Source organism: Peromyscus eremicus, chromosome 5 (assembly GCF_949786415.1).
Source record: "Peromyscus eremicus chromosome 5, PerEre_H2_v1, whole genome shotgun sequence".
Classification (NCBI taxonomy): domain Eukaryota; kingdom Metazoa; phylum Chordata; class Mammalia; order Rodentia; family Cricetidae; genus Peromyscus; species Peromyscus eremicus.
In genome coordinates this window covers 78,846,266-78,864,029 of record NC_081420.1, presented here as the reverse complement: position 1 = coordinate 78,864,029, position 17,764 = coordinate 78,846,266, and the positions used below count along the sequence as shown (strand labels likewise).

At 38.4% G+C, this 17,764-nt stretch overlaps 1 protein-coding gene across 7 annotated transcripts in view; it reads right to left on the bottom strand.

Annotated features, from left to right (window-relative positions):
• The window catches only part of LOC131911566 (putative ankyrin repeat domain-containing protein 19), a 47,508-nt gene extending 30,639 nt beyond the window's left edge, over positions 1-16,869 (bottom strand). For 3 of the 7 annotated variants that reach the window (XM_059263767.1, XM_059263769.1, XM_059263771.1), the window contains exons 1-7: positions 16,462-16,869; positions 14,079-14,193; positions 13,740-13,913; positions 8,544-8,650; positions 7,848-7,985; positions 5,825-5,886; positions 536-566 (exon numbers count right to left, since the gene is read on the bottom strand). In XM_059263767.1, coding sequence (XP_059119750.1) covers positions 536-566; positions 5,825-5,886; positions 7,848-7,985; positions 8,544-8,650; positions 13,740-13,913; positions 14,079-14,193; positions 16,462-16,709 — 875 coding nt within the window. In that variant the 5' untranslated portion in view covers positions 16,710-16,869. Of the gene's footprint in view, positions 1-535; positions 567-5,824; positions 5,887-7,847; positions 7,986-8,543; positions 8,651-13,739; positions 13,914-14,078; positions 14,194-16,415 lie in introns of all 7 variants that reach the window. The other 4 variants (XM_059263766.1, XM_059263768.1, XM_059263772.1 and 1 more) reach the window with 3 other exon arrangements.
• Between the last annotated feature and the right edge of the window lie 895 nt (positions 16,870-17,764).

Sequence of the window (17,764 nt, the reverse complement as noted above, 5' to 3'; positions counted from 1 at the left end):
CATGCAGTACAATTCTAATAAATAAATCCAAGACTTCTCTCATCTTGTTCATTTCAAACCTATGACACTAGGCACACAGTTAAGTGAGTTTTTTTCCTCCAATTTTTGATGGTAGTCTGATGTATCAATGTGCTGAGTAACAGCAACTGCCAAAAGATCCAGACAAACTATTGGGCTATAGCTAGGTTTCTCAGGAAAACTCTAACCTAGAGGTGGCACATAACAAAAACTAGCTTTCTATATGGGACCATCTCAGTGTAGTTAGAGGAGCAAGAGAAGGCACAGGCTGACCTTTAATTCATGAATTGGCTACTTGGAATTAATCAAACTCTTTGGGTGACAGTTGCTAAACTAGTAAGACACTTAATTACAATGATATAAATGCTTAAATATATATGATTATACCAATACATAAAGTACATTAAGTGAATCACATGGAATACAGTCAAGAATATAACATTCAGTAGACACTAGCTTCTTTTCCCTGGTTCAAATTATAACTTAACATTCATTCTTAAACACTCCAAAATCCTACCCTGATTGAGAGATGTCTCCGAGCTGTTTTCCTGTGATTGAAGCAATAGTAAGACATATTTCAGTAGATGATATTACTCTACAAAAAAATAATACTTATACTTGAAGAAGCTTCTAGAGTAAATAATAACTATGCTATTGGCAAATGATTAATGCATCAAGAAATCTTCACCTTCTTTGAATTTATTGAGTAAAAGAATGAAAGAAATTATCAGCATTTGATACCTAAAAGTAAGTGACCATGTACAGTGACCATAATCTCAAATGAATTATCAGACTGATGGAAGAGTACCAATGCCAGAATCAGTACTGACCATCACTAACCAGCAAAGAGAATAGTTTGTCTTGAATAATGATACTAGGATCTATTTGAAGACAGAATAATACACACACACACACACACACACACACACACACACACACACACACACACCCCAAACCTTCTCCAAGTATACAACTGCATTTGTTCAGGTAAGGATGAAACAACCTATCAGATAGAACATGAGTCAATAAGCATTGTACCTTTCAATCCCCCATAAGATGATGGAAACTGTTCAGGACAATGTTTCTCATAAAGACTTGTAAGGAATCAGGAAAGAGGAAAGGCAAAATCAATGCTCCTCACCTCCCTGATCTCCTCTGGGGTTAGATGGTCATGAGTTCTTTTATATATGGCTATAATTCTCATTCTTACCTATGATGTAATAAGGTAGAAACTCAATTGCTATTGCTGCTACCTTTAGAAATAACCATGGGTAAGTTCACCTCCTTCAGTACACATCCACTCTGCACACTGCTCATATGCAGAAGTTTAAAAGTACTCACTGGGAAGACAAGGTTAGAGAAAATTGCTATGGAAGATGGATTGTTATGAAATTATAGGTGCATACCTAGGTATGTGCATATATTTCACTTAATCAATCACTAAAGTTCTTTCTATTGGGTTAGAGAATTAGTTTTCCTTTTATATAAAACACAGAAGACAATACACAGTAATATCTTATTGGCATTACTCTTGAGAAAGTGTCTTCACTGTGCTGGCTGGTTTTCTGTGCCAACTTGACACAAGCTAGAGTCATTAGAGAGAAAGGAGCCTCAGTTGAGGAGAAGCCTCTATGAGATCCAGCTATAAAGCATTTTCTCACCTAGTGATCAATGGGGAAGGACCCAGCCCATTGTGAGTGTGGCCACTCTTGTACTGGTGGTCCTGGTTTCTATAACAAAGCAGCCTGAGCAAGCCATGTGAAGCAAGCAAGTAAACAGCTCCCCTCCATGTCCTCTGCATCAGCTCCAGCTGATGGACTACGATCTGGAAGTGTAAGCCAACAAACCCTTTTCTTCCCAACTTGCTTTTTGGTCATGGTGTTTCATCACAGCAATAGAAACTTTAACTAAGACAGTAACCTTTGTTGGGTAAGTCTCTTCTATTTCCTATCCCACTCCCCGCTTCTTCTATCTCCAAACACACATGCCTTAAGTCTCTTCTATTTCCCATCCCACTCCCTGCTTCTTCTGTCTCCAAACCCACATGCCTTGTTTTAGAACTGCAGGAGGAATGACATCTATGTTTCCTAGCTATCTTTGCTGGGGAAGTTGCTTCTCAACTTTCTCTGCAAACTCACAAGTCTATTCTAGAACTGAGGCTGTGAACCCTCTGTTTGTGAGCCACCTTTGCTGGGTAAGTCACTTCTTCCCCTTCCCATATCCAACCGTTTCCCATTGGGACCATCTCCATACCCAAAGGCCTAGCTCAAGATCAATGTCTAAAATAAAGATACAATTTGAAAATTTCAATATCCAATTATAAAGCACAGAGGAAAGCCTTACCAATATAAGAAATCAGACAAAAGATAGAATATCAGGAAAGGAAGATAAAGGAGAAGATCTAGACAAAATGAACAAATAATATGAAAAAATAAAAAGCATAGCAAAGGCCTATGCAGGAATCAAATTTTTGAATTATAGGCATAGATGAGGGAGAATAATTCTAGGTCAATAGCATAGACCAGATTTTTAACAAGATCACAGAAGAAAACTTTACCCAAGTAAGAAAAGATGCACACATAAAGATACAAGAAGCAATCAGAACCCCAACTAGACAAGACCTGAAAAGAAACACCACAAAGCACATGATAGTGATATAATATACTAAATATGCAGGAAAGGGAAAATATTGAAACCTGCAAGAGAAGGAAACACATAAGTCACTTAGAAATGAAAACTCATCAGAATAACACCTGATTTCTGAGTCTGCAGCAATGCACTTCAAATACTAAAAGACCTTGCATGTCAACCAATACTCCTGTGCCCAGCAAATCTGTCTGCATAGTTGAAAAAGAAAGACTTTACATAAAACAATCTAGAATATGATATCAAACAGAAACTCTAAGCAGAATACTGAATGAAATACTTTTAACTGAAGAGAAGAATAAATGTAACTAGAGACTTTTAGAATGAAAACAAAGCTATAATTTAATGAAATACAAAAGACAAAAACACAAAATAGCAAAAAAAAGAAAGAAAAAATACTGCAATCTACACACAACTTTCAATAACAATTCCAAATAGTAGTCACCTCAACACTCCAAGCAAAATACAAAAGCTACCTATATGGATTAGGAAACAAAATTCAACCATCTGTTGCCTACAAAAAATCATCTTAGTTTTAATTTTAGGCACTATCTGACAATGAAAAGATGGAAAAAGTATTCTAAGCAAATAGAATCAGGAAGCAAGCAGGTATTGCCATCCTAATATCTGACTAAATAGATTTCAAACTAAAATGAATCAGAAGAGACAAAGAAAGGCACTTCATACTACTCAAAGTATTAATTAATCAAGAAAATATTACACTACTTAACATATATGCACCAAACTCTGGTGCATCTAACTTCATAAGAGTAAACTTGATAGAATTAAAGGCACAGATGAACATGAACCCAATAAAAGGAGGTGATTTCAAAACCACAATGTTCCCAATAGATAGGTCATATGGCCAAAAAATCAACAAAGAGCCACAGAATTAAATGTCATTAAATAGATCTAACAGATATTTATATTATTCCACCTAGACGCCCAAGAAGATACATTCTACTCAGAAGCACGCAGAAGCTCCTCTAAAGTAGAGCTTATGCTGGTACACAAAGAAAACCTTAATACAGAAAATTGAAATAATGCCATGTACCCTGTCTGACTATTGTATAATAAAACTTAAAGTTGATGGCAAATAAAACTGTAGTATGCATATAAACTCATGGAGATTAAACAACTCATTATTGAGTGGATCAAAGAGGAAATCAAGAAAGAAAAACAATCCTCAACTGAATGAAAATAGAAACACAACACAACAAAACTTCTGTGACAGTTCTAAGAGGGCAGTTCATAGACCCAAGTGCCTACATTGAAAAGTCATGATGAAAAATAAATGACTTAATGATGCCATACAAGAATTTGGAAAAACAACTACCAAACCTCAAGTAGTAGATGGCAAGAAATAATAAATAAAAATTAAAGAGTAGATATGAATGAACTAGAAACAAAGAAAACACTACAGAGAATCAATGAATACAGAGAATCTAAGAGCTGATTTTTAAAGACAAACATGATCAACAGACCTTCTCATCAAAGAAGTGTCTCTTTATAGCAAACAGAGACCATTACCACAATCTACAAGGAGACACAAAGCAGAGATCCACAGAAAGCATGGAGCCCCACCCTAATGGATTCATCTACATCACAACTCCAGCATCTATGGCTCAGGGAACATCACAGAAGAGGCAGTTAGAAAGACTAAGAGTCTGGAAGTCTGCCGTGAAACAATCTCTCATAGAAATGGCTGTGTAAACAAGATCTGAACAAAGGCAATATCAAAAGACATGCTAACAAAGAAGAGGTGAGGGGCTTTCAGAGGGTCATGCTCCTGGGTAAGGCACTATAGGAAACTAATGACTGCTGAGACAGGGAGAGTTAGTATCGCTCAGGGATGAGCCCCCTAATTGGTTGTCCAAAGAAACTGTAGTAAGTACTGAAACCATATAAACACAACAATAAAACTGAACTCAGTAGGTGGTATTTATACATACACACATACATACGTAAACATGCATGTGCATGCATGCTGGTTTTTTAACAATAATTATAAGGGAAAAAGAGACTATCAGTTTGAGACTAGGGGGGACATGGAGGAAGCTGGAGTGTGGAGGTGCTGGAGGGAAGAAAGGGAAAAAGGAAAGTGATCTAATTACACTTTAATTAAAATGTATAAAAATGAAAAATCATTTAAATTATATACTTAGGAAAGGAAATCAGAAAATGAGTAAATATTGGGTTTTGTTCTACTGATACAAATCACACTTTCAGTGACATCTCTAAAAAAGTAAACATGGTCACTTATTGTAATGCATTCATTATTAATGTGAAATAAAAATGCATTTTTCATTATTCATTATTAATATGAAGTAAAAGTGCATTTTTAACAGAAGTATAATATGTAGGGGTGGCTGAAAAGAAGTTAAGAGCACTTGTTGCTCTTGGAGAAGACATAGGTTCGGTTCCCAGGACTTATGTGGTGTTTTACAGTCATCTATAACTCAATCTTCTCATTCCCACAAGCACCAGATGTGAACATGGTATCCATCCATATATGCAAAGCAAAACACTCACACATAAAACAGAATAAATTAGAAAAATAAAGAATTCTAACACAGTGCAAGGTGATGACTATTAAGGAAATATACAACACGTTAACATTTTCTGAAAGAAAAATTTACTCAGAACGCAGAATGTTCTGGGGGCTAGACAAAAGCAGAAGGCTTGTCATCTCAAGGTGCTAATTTAAAAATATTTTTAGATCCAAGTATTCATTTCCAGTGCAAAACTGATACACTTTAGACAACTCAGTTTTATCCAACTAATTTCTTAAATAATTTTTACTTCAATAGACACTTGGATTTTAAAACTGCTGAGGCGAGGGGCTAGAGAAAGGAAAGGATAGGGGGAAAGTGATGTGATTATATTTCAATTAAAATGTATTTTAAAAATTAAAACTCCTCTTTGAGGATGTAGGGTAAGGGGAACCCTCATCCACTGGTGGTGGGAGTGCGAACTTGTACAGCCGCTAGGGAACACAGTGCAGCAGTTCTTCCAGAACCTGGAAGTAGATGTACCCTAAAATCCCGCTATACCACTCATGAGCATATTCCCAAATGATATCCTATTACAGAAAATCAGAACAGTCTCACTCCAATCTCTCTAAGGAAGGACTATGGAGAATGAAATGAAGAAGACTTACCTACGAAGACACTGTGTTGACTTGAGAATAGTGAGTCCTCATACTCCAAAATTATACTCTTTCTTCCATGTGCAGAAATGGTGGTAATAAAGTTATTATTTTAATATTGATAGGAAAACATTTATCAATATATTAAATTCTTGAGTATTAAAAAGTATCAGAGATTTTGCCAGAACATATTGCTATACCTTTCAAGTTCATAAGCTCTAAACCTTTTTATAGTTTCTCACTGAAGAAGGAAAGGATAAAGTGAAATGTCCAGTCAATGGCAATACAGTTCAAACCATCCAGATTATCTTGACAGGATAGGAGGTACCCTGATAGTAGAAGGATTCCTATGTCTCCTTGTTCTGAGACAGTGTTTCTTAGGCTCCAAATCTCAGGATTTACTTACTACTTGAGTATACCAGGTTGCTATGAAAACTTCACCACCTAAAAATATGCACAGTAGTAGTAAATCAGTATATAATTTTCTTCTCAATCTTGAACTGGTTAGAATCCCAAATGCAAACCACTGTGCATTTCATCAATGGGCCTATTTTCAAATGCTACAAATCTAAGATATTGTTATTAGTGAAGTAAAGAGTTAGCCTCAGGTAAGAACACTAATGAATGCCAAGACATTGTTTGGTCTATTGCTGTTCTTCCATTACTCAACAATGAAATACTAAGGTAGCTGAGTTTTGTCATATTGATCCTGAATCTCCATGCTAATCCTCAACTGACACAGAAGATAGAATCATTTTACATACATGCATAAGCATACTAAAGAGATGTGATGGGACTTAGCTATTAAATACAGTTAATAGAATTTAGATTCAGAGAATTGTACTCAGTTTCTTCCTTCTGGGGCAAAGTTGGAAAATATTCTGAATTCTTGAGGCACAGACTCAAAAGTATCTTGAGAAATGTTCCTTAATGTGGAAAAGACACTTGGTAGACCAATCATGTCCTGTCACCTTCCCTGAGAATGGTGATAGAGATCTGACACAACCACAGTCTGTGCTACAGAGGATGATGCAAAGGAACCTTTGCATACAGATTACTACTAACAAAGAAAAAAAGCATCTCTGGCTTATTTCTGCAAATGTTTGGATCCATGTAATAACTTAGTATATCCACAAACCCATTTCATGACAGAAAAGAGACTTCTCCAAAGTCTCTTACTGTGAAGATCTTCTAGGATACTGGAATGCTTCGAATACATGGTCAGATTCAGTTGCCTAGCAATGGTTGTAGGGAAATTTTAGAGTCTGGGCTGCCAGAGTACAGTACTATTGTAATGGGAAAAATTTGAATTTACAAACACATGGGCATATGGAATAGCTCTCAAGACTCCATGACTATTATGATAAAGACTCAGATGACAATCAGGAGGTGTAGTCTGATAGTCAAAGTTGATCAGCACCAGACTGAAGGACAGGCTTCATCACACCAAATTCCCATGAACAAATGATTGCCAGGTTCATCATGTCTGCCACGTCTATCTGACATCCATAAGAGGTTTGGCTTCCTAGGACTTAGGGAACTTGTTACATTGTTAGGCACACAGGGAGTAGGATGGACAAAATATTTCCCAGAGGAAAGTAATAGGATTTTCTGTTAAACTACAAACTTTGAGACTCAAAGAAGTAATTCAAAAATAAAACTCTATACCATGCATAACTGTTATACTGGAATGAAATGGAGGATGCTGGGATCTTCAAAGGTAAAGATCTTAAAGCTATAGAAAAAGAGGCTGGGGTAGCACTCAAAAGTAGAACATATGCCCAGTATAATCAGGTCCCTGGGTGTGAATCCCACAATCACCATGACATAAATCAGCCCTGAGATAAAATCCCCTGCACTCATTGCTACTTCTGACTAATCTATCCTTTTGCTTGCTTCATGGCAGGTGGACTTGACTAAAATATCTCCATTCCAAAAGTATTTAAATAATGAAGTCTCGCCTGGTGGAAAATACATTTGTAAATAATTTGTGCCTAAATTCAGGGCTCATTAGTATCCTAATGTGTATACTTACACTTTGCGCTTTCCTGCCATGGCATACTGCAGTGCATTCCATCCAAAGATATCCTTTAAGGAGTAATCAACATCTTTCTTCAGTAAAATCTCAACAATATCTTCAGAATCCCATTTAACTGCATACATGAGCGTTGTTCTAGAATGACAGAGACAATTAAATTACTTAAACAGTGAATTTAATATATTTTGCTAATTAAATGTATGGCCTATATGTGTAGCATTGACCATTTACTAATCATACTTAAGCATCTTGAATGCTCAGAGCTCAGATTTTTAAGTATTATTCAAAGAAAAAAATTTAAAGCAAAGAGTCATCTAACCTATGGTTTTAATTTTTACACATTCTAGAAGAAATTAAAATATAAAGTTACTAAGAATTTCATGATGAATCAGTAATTGAATTAATAGTGTTCAATTAGTGTTTTTCAAAAACACCAATATGAAATCTATCAGCTAATATAAGATTATATGACAGACAAAATAATATTCTAAATAAGAAAAAAACTTTCATTGTCATAGGGAATATGAACCTGACTATATATTGTTCTTTGCTATAATCATTTCATAAAAAGGATGTTTTTATTATAACTGATGTTTTATTGATATATCTAGTATATTCTCATAATATTTTTTATCTGGGTGATTTTTACTATTCTAGACCACAAGTAGTGTTTTAAAAAGCTGAACACAGTACCTTAGAAAAGCATCACATGCATAAACATTTGCACCATGAGCTATTAAATGTTCTGACATGAGGAGTTTCCTTTCTCGGAGTGCTAGCAGCAGAGGGGTGAATCCATCCTGTAATGACATCAATGAATAATTCACAATACTGCATGTTCCATAACCGGACTGAAAACAGTATAGCTAGCCCCGTGAACATAATGTTTACCATGGACTAGAGACCAGTAGTCTTCTCCTCCTCAGCCCACTGTGCCTTCTCACGTTTCTCAGCATTGCAAAGCTCCAACCCTGCCTACGGCTGTCACAAGGCTTCCAGTCCTCTCCAAAACTCATGAGGAACACTTTTGTCTCATGAACCACTAGTTCCTGTCACAGCATTTATCACGGTGTTTTGGAGTCCTGTTACTGTTCCCATCTAATGAAAGTTTCCTGAAAGTATCTCAAGAGACTCAAATCAAAACACAGTAGCAAAGGTTTTTCAATCCTTTGTTTACATGGATAAGCTAAATTTTCTTCACTATGTCGGAAATTCTCCTGAATTTCAAAAGACACGTGGCAGATGCACCATTTCCCAACAGAGGAATTTGATTAAGAAGTATGACACCAACCCAGCCACAAAATCTTTGACTTACAGTCTGTCCTGCCTACAAGATGTGCTGCGGCAGTGGTGACAGAGAACAACCAATGACAGGTAAAATTTGAGACCCAAGCTATGAGAGGGAGCCCATGTCTGACACAGTCTAGATGACCAGAAACTGGAGGCTGGGTAGCTCAGACACCTAGGGTAGATCCAAACATAACTGACCCACTCCTACCTACCCCCCCCACACAAATCAATGAAATGATTCCTAATTCTGCTATACTCATAGATCAGTGCCTAGCCCAGACATCATCAGAGAGGCTATTTTGGCAGCTGATCAGAGAGGATACCAAAACCCACAGCCAAACCTTAGGCAGATAGAGAGCCCATGGTGGAGGTCTCTACTGGGTCCATCCCCCGGAGCTTGGGGAACCCTGCAGAAGAGGGGAAGGAGGAATTATGGGAGACCAGAAAAGTTGAGGATACAGGGAGAGCAAGGCCCAAGGAAATCAATTAAGCAGGGCTCATGGGGCTCACAGAGACTGAAGCAGCAATCACAAGGCCAGCATGGGTCTGTGCTAGGTCCGCTGCATATATGTTATGGTTGTTGGCTTTGTGTTTTGGGCAGACTCCTGACAGTGGGAGTGTGTGTGACTCTTTTGTGTGTTCTTGGAACACTTTTGCTTCTTTTGGGTTGCCTCTCCCAATCTTGATGTGAGGTTTTGTACCTGGTCTTATTGTATTTTGTTGTGCTGTGTTTGGTTGATGTCCTTGAGAGACCTGTTCTTTTCTGGGGACAGACGGGTGGGACATTAGGGTGGTGGTGGCCACGGCGGCAGCAGCAGTGGTTGGTGGGTGTGGATCTGGTGGAGAGGGCAGGGGAAGGGGGGACTTGGAGGTGTAGAGGGAAAAGAAGTTGTGGTTGGGATGTATTGTATAAGAGAAGAATAAATAAAAATTAAAAATAAGAATTATGACAAAATTGTGGAATTGTCCAGGATTTGAAAAATGTTTTCTGAAGTAATGTTTGGCAAATCTTCTGTGGGGCAAACATTGGCAACAGCAGACATTGTTAAAGAGACACAACTGTCAGACCTAGTGACGACATGGAAGTTTCCTGAGGATGCAGGGGAAGCTCTGCCTGAGTCTGTGTTGAGGAAACAATGTCAGGCTCCTACTCCAAACAGGTCACTGACAAAATGGACTCAAAGTCAGTGAGAACTCAGAGAAACTTTGATTGCTTACCTTGAAATGGATTCTGTCTTTTTATAAAACGGAAACTGTCTTATAGTTTAGAAAGCCTAAAACATGATTTTTAAAAATGTTCCTAATTTAAATTGTTTGGTAAGTTCCTACATGAGTATTTACATAATTTCTACCCCATCACTTCTCCAATTCCTCCTGTTTCCCCTCATGCTCTCAAATTCATGACCTTGTCTTTATTACTGCCACATACATATGTGTGTATGTACAACCTACTAACTCCATTTAATGTTGGTAATTTCTCTGTCTGTCTCTGTCTCTGTCTCTCTTTGTGTGTGTGTGTGTGTGTGTGTGTGTGTGTGTATGTCTGGACATTGGAGTTATTTTCTCTGAATTTGTCAAATGTTAATGGATTTAGACATTAGACATTGTTGATGTAATTATTGCCTATATATTTGTATATAGTTATTGTACTTATTGTATATAGTTTTCCTATGTTAGTTGTAACCTTCTCTTTTTACTTTAAACAAAAAGGGGAAATGTTGCGATATTTAGTTCGTGTTCTGACAAATAAAGCTTGCCTGAAGATCAGAGGGTAGAGCTAGCCATTAGTTAACCATAGAGGTCTTGAGGTCTTTACAGACAGGAGACAGGAAATGATATGGCAAGGAGAAGAGAGGAAGTGATAAGGTGGGGTGGAGACAGAAGCTTGGCCTTTTTCAGTCTAAAGAGTCAGAGAGGTAAGAGGTGGCTGTGACTGCTCCTTTGCTTCTCTGATCTTTCAGCTTTTACCCCCATATCTGACTCTGGGTTTTTATTAATAAGACAATTAGGATCATGCTTCAATTGTGGCTAGGCTCCCATGGGCATTTACTCTCTGAATTTTGACCAGTTGTGGATTTCTGTTATACTCTCTACCTGCTGAATTCTATCAGCTTTGTGTCTAAGTCCACATTACTGAGTGACTGTAGTGTACTAAAGGTAGTGCATACCGATCTGTGTAATGGAGTGTTTAGTGTATTCCATCCAGAGAATGAAGGGTGTTGCAGGAGGATCATGACTTCTAGGTTAGTTTGAGCTAAACAGTGCAATCTTGCTTAGTCTGGGCTAAATGGTGAGATCCTACTTAAGAACCTAAATACTCAAAGTCTAACATGATTTTAGGATTATCAGTGAGATTAAAACCATCTATTGTAGTATATATTCAGTTATACCACAAGGGGAGAAAAAGCTTTCCCCAAACCCATAACTAATGAAATAACCAGTGCTAGGCAAGGGGACCCTTCTCTGGAGGTATTGGGACTCCCAGAGATTTCCCAAACAATATAAGCCATTGCCACTGCTCTTGGTTGCCTCCTGTCACTTGAATGTAAGATCTTGTTGCTAAAGACACCTCCTATTTTAGACAAAGGACCGAAAGGAGTCAAGCTGGAACTAACCCAGGGATTCTAGGTTCTTCTTCAAGGACTAGCTCTCATACAAAGTGAGAGGATGCTATGAGAGCTGACCAGGGAGTGAACTAATCTTCAGACATCCTGAATTTATATCAAAAGCACTAAGAAATAAGAGTAGTAGACTCAAACACTTGCATAGGCAAAGCAGGGAAAGTGAGGAGATGCTGCTGTGGTTTGTTAGTAAATAAAACACACTTGGATGGTAGATGGTGGAAGTGCCCCCTGCAGGAAACTCTTCAATCTAGTGGCCTCAGGAGAAAGTCAGGTGTTTGTTTTTTTTTTTTTTTAATTCTCCTGGAAACTGGGTGTGCACTGGGTTTGTGGAGGGTATATATGGACTTCACTGTTTCCCTAGCCCTTTATTTATTAAAATTTTAACCTTTGCCTCATGCACACATATCCATTGGTATGTGTGCAACTCCAATATTGATAGTGCAATCTACCATATTGTAACAGACTCTCAAATGTAGTAAAGTCATTGTGGTGATTATTTTTAACTACCAACAACATCAACTTTCTAGTGACCTAGAAAGAGGGTTTTAGTTGAGGGATTATCTACATCAGTTTGACAAATGGATGTTGCTGTGGGAAATTATCTTGGTGGTTAATTGATGAAGTGGACTCAATCCATTGTGCTTGGCACCATAGCCCAGTGTGGGAATAGAACTGTGTAAGATTTCAGAGGGCTAGCTAAGTATTAAGCAAACAAGCAGCATGGATTCATTAATTTCTAGCTTTCTTGAGGCTACATGAGATGTGAACAGCTGTCTTAAGATCCTGCCTCTGTGATTTTTCCAATAATATACAGTAATCTGGAACTAAAAGTACAATAAACGTTTTCACAAATATTTTCCATGGATGCATAAAACAAAGCTGTGTTCTCTAATATTTCAATAAGTCAACATTTATTTTCTTCCCCATTTAAAATCATTTTTGAAGAGCTCCATACAGTGTATTTTGATCACATTCACCTGATTTCCTCAACTACTTCCCTGCTGTGGGATGTTCTGTATAGCAAATGTGTTACTAATTAGTCAATAAATAAAACACTGATTGGCCATTGGCTAGGCAGGAATTGTAGGCGGGACAAGGAGGAGAATAAAGCTGGGAAGTGGAAGGCTGAGTGAGAGAGACACTGCCAGCCACCACGATGACAAACAGCATGTGAAGATGCCGGTAAGCCACGAGCCATGTGGCAAGGTATAGATTAATGTTCTTAATAGCTGTAAGAACAGTTAGCAAGAAGCCTGCCACGGCCATACAGTTTGTAACCAATATAAGTCTCTGTGTTTACTTGGTTAGGTCTGAGTGGCTGTGGGGCTGGCAGGTGAGAGAGATTTGTCCTGACTGTGGGCCAGGCAGGAAAACTCTAGCTACACTTCCCAAATCCAACCCACTTCTCTACCCACCCATCTTTCTGTCCTCATTGATATAACCCTCTTCTCAAGTCTCAGAGGTCACTGCAGAAGGTCAGGAGAAGGTTTGCAAGAGCCAGAGGAACTGGATGACCACAAAGATACAGTGTCTTCTGGGTACAACAGAGCAGAGATACATATGAAGTCATGGTCATTGTGAAAACATTCTCAAGAACTCTGCAAGCTCAGGCGACACAAAATTCAGTATAGAGACAGGATTTTGGCATGAAGTTCTGCTCCTTGATGAAGACATATTGACAGTTGATATCTGCTGGAAGGGGATAGTCATTTTTATTTAAAGGTGTGGCCCCTGGTAGGCTGATCATGCTCCAGTGGATGGTCATATAGTATATGGGCTGCACAAATGGGACTCAATGGGTTAGAAAACAAACAGTAACAAAGTATCAATATTCAAATGAATACCAGTCAAATTATTTCAAAGTGCCAGTCAAGAAATACTTGAGCTCCTAAACATGGAAAATTGGTCCTACCCACGACATTGTTAAAGCACATAGTTTTCAAATACTCAGGAATTCAATTTGCAAAATCTTTACCTTTGTAGTTTCTTCAATGTTTCCCCCAAATTTAAGAAGAATGGTGACAATATCAGGCCTGTCTACATATACTGCATGATGTAATGCTGTTTCTCCCTTGGAATCTTTAATATTGGGATTTGCTTCGTTATCAAGGAGGACAGAAACAATTTTTGTCTCCCAGCTTTGTACAGCCTGTGGATATTGTAAAAAGGAAAACATCATCAATTCAAAGAATTCAACATAAACGTCCTCCTAACTGTCCCCTTCACCATGATTTATATTTAAGTGACATTAATTTTGCTTTCATTCGAACCATTTATATAAAATTCATTCCCGAAATTGAAGACTTTGACCTACCTTCATTAGTGGTGTGGACTTTTGATCATCAAGTTCATTTACGTCGCATTCATTATGTAAAAGGAAATAAACCAGATGCAGATGACCATAAAAACAGGCGAAGTGGAGTGCGGTTCTGTGGAAATGAGAGATATTTTTAGTAAAACTGTAGGTCATTATGCCAACATACACAGTCACTCATGTATTTGCAAATATTATATAATATTTAAGATCTTTGATCCATAAACCAAAATTTTTCTAAAATTTTATGTTTGCTCTTATTATTTATTATATTAGAAAAATTTACTATACAGAGCTTTTGTGGTAGCATGAATATAAAACCTGCAGCTCTTGCAGCTAGGTAGCCAAGAGCAGCCATTTTGAACAGAAAGAACATGACTATTGGATTGAACTGCTAATGAATTTGCATCCTGCTCTAGGCTCCATTACCAACCAACTACTTCTCAGCCTTTCTGTGTTGTGATTTCCTTGTCCATAAAGTGGGTCTTAAAAGGAGTACTACTCTCCTGTCAAATTAGGATGCGTCAATAAGAACCTCTGCAATGACTCAGAAAATATTCTTGAACAACAGCTAAACATCTGCTAGACATTTAAATGATTAATGTTAACTCTGTAACAAATACATTCCAAGTCAATGTTAGTTCCATTGTATCTATTTTGCAAATACATTAAGGAGTATATATATTTCACAGAGTCTAAGAAAATACCTTCAAAACTTGAAACATGGTCTGCTTTAAATTTATGCTCCTGGTACATCAGCCTCCAGGTAGCTGGGATTGTAGATGTGACTCAATGCCCAGATTAAGATTCTGTTTTTCTCACATTTCAACTCATTCAAAATTTGAAAATCATTTACAATTCATAATGTATAATTATTGTCAATACTTAAAAGCAATTCTTAATACACAAAGTAGAATGTCACCGTGCAATCCATGGTGTCTTACACTGGGATGTGACATATACTCATGACATTTCTAGTCTTTACACTGAAGTTTAAAAAAAAATGCTAGCTATGAAAGTACTAGGGATAATTAGTAACAAAATCTAAATGCACAGGAAGCTTTGCTTTGATTATAAGGAATTTAAGCCAAAGGAAACTTGGGGTTCAAATAAGTAAGTGTGGCTCATTCTTGACAATAGTTAAATTCATAGGATATATGAAAATCAGATCCTTGCTATGCCTAATGTCAATATCTAATAGCAATTTCACAAGTGAGATTTAGGACACCTTGAGTTGGGCCCACATTGGAAAAGCAAGATGTTTGCTGCTCTGGAAGTTGTGAAACTCCCAGCAAGCTTTATTTGCCTCTACCAGGAGTAACTAAAGATGTTGGAAGTAACTTGCAAATAACCTGGAGCTTGTCAGAAAATGGTGCTATGGAAACTGTGGCTGATCAAGGCAGCATTGAATAACCTCTCAGAATGATATGAAGTACTGAGTGAAGCTTAAGAGAAATCTATGGAGATGCGAGAATGACATCCCTAGGACACTAGTAAGAAATAACAAGAAAATGAAAGAGCAGGAGGAGCACACAGCCATCTTTCAAGTTTAGATTTGTTTTGTATTATTCTTCAGTAAGGAATATAAACATTAGCACACATTCATATAAAATTCACATTGAATTGTGTTTGCACAATTTTAGGTGAAAGAAAAGGTAAGCATTACAGCTCGTATGGAAAGGTATCCTGGTAGTCAGGAGCCAAGAAATACTACAAAGTCGCATCATACAACAAACCTCTCACAAGAGATTTATCGAGAGGGAAAAAAACCCAGGAGGGTGGCCGCCTCTGTTTGGGCCAGAACTGAGCAGAAGGCGGGGCTTATATAGAGTTTCCTGGGGAGGGGCGGTGGAACTTTTCAGACTGAAGCTTTCCAGGGTGGAGAATGGTGGGCTTTCAAGTCCAGAGATTGAACTTTTTACTCTAGGGTGGGGGCAGGGTCCAGCCTTTAAGGCAGTTAGAGAGTTCTGTGGGTGGAGCCTGGCCTTTGGAGGTCCTTAGGGGAGGTGCCTGGCCCCTCATGTGTTTTAAGGGGCTTACAGGAGACACATTATGAGGAACATGACCTGAATTCTGCACTTTCTACAATCTATGTAGCATTGTGTTTGTGTACATTGAAATTAAATCCCATTTCTTTATATTTTGTTACGTTTTTCTATTGCATATTCAATAAAACGCTCTATAGGTGAGTTATGGGGAGATGGTAAACCTCCTGGAGATTTGGTCTTGTGCTTCTCCTGCTCCAGAAGATGATCTGGACACTGGACCTCTCTGTGATCACACGTACCACCCCTGTTGTCCTCAATGGAGCTAGGAAACATAGGATTCTCCCATCACCTGATTTCCTCAGGGCCCCTCATCCTTAATTTCCAAGTGTTCTCACCGTCCCCTTTTATCCTTGTCATTTACGTCAAACTTCTTAGAAAGGAGCTTCAGCACCGTTTTGATCCTTCCTTGACACACAGCTTCATGAAATTTATTGTCTGGGTCATAAGGCGGTTGGTACCTATCCTCAGTCCCACAGTCACAACAGGACAAGCTCCCCTTTCCGCTGCTCGGGCCATCACAAAACCCCAAGGGAGTTTTTGGCTCTTTCTTAAAGCAGAAGAGCTTCCTCAGGGTGGAGAACATCACTGTGGCCTCCTTTTTGTCAACTCAACACTAAATAAGAAATATGAACTTTTAACCACTGGCGGTCTATCAACCAGAGCGTAACTCTGTGAGTCCCAGAAATGATAAGCTCCGGTTTGACCAGGCAAACAGAAGCTGACAGTTAGGGAACAGCCGTTGCCAAGCAACACTGATAAACAAAAGCCTGCAGGGTCTTCCTCAGGGAAAACTGACAGCCAGGAAGCAAATAGTGCTCACTGCGCATGTGCAATATAAGCATGGCGGTCTCCTTAGGCTTTAATCTATGTTTATCCTGCAAGGTCTTTGTCTCTTCTTCAAAGTTGAAGGATTCCTTTATTTCCAACAGTAACCTTGCTTGGCAGTTGTTTTGTTTGGGGTGGGGGGTGTAATTCTTCATTCTAAAATATTTTCTTGTCTTTTTTTTTTTTTTCCACTAAGGTCATGGGTGGGCTTGCCTTTGTAGGAAAGGGTAGCTTCTCAAAGCTTCTCTCTGGGTGCTTTTGGTTCTGTGTTTTTGGAATTTTCAATGCAGTGAAAAGCTTTAAGTTATACTTTTTGTGAGCCCAGGAGTGGTGGCAGGTGCTTTTTAACATGATTCTAACACACTGAGGAGATATTATTTCCAGCCATGGCTGTTGTGGTTCTAAATGTCTTCTCTACAGCAGGGCCCATATATTTGCCTTGTTGTGGGGACCTTCTGCTATTATTTCATAGAACGTGTTTTCTGTGCCCTGAGTAGCTCCACAACATCTTCAATGTCAGATCTTTATATTTGGTCTCTGCGGTGCTTTTAGTGAGAATGTTCCACACAGGTTCAGATATTTGATCACTTGGTCCCAGGTGGTAGTCCTGTTTGAGGTGGTTGCAGTAATTTGGGGAGCTGGAGCCTTGATAGAGGACATCTGTCCCTGGAGGCAGGCCTTGATTGTTTACAGTCTCCGCCCACTATGTTCGCTTTCTGATTCCTGTCTGTGGCTGAGACAGAATCTCCTTTTCTTGCTTCCGTGCCGGTCACTTGCTGTTAACTCTCCCCACCATGATAGACACTTATGCCT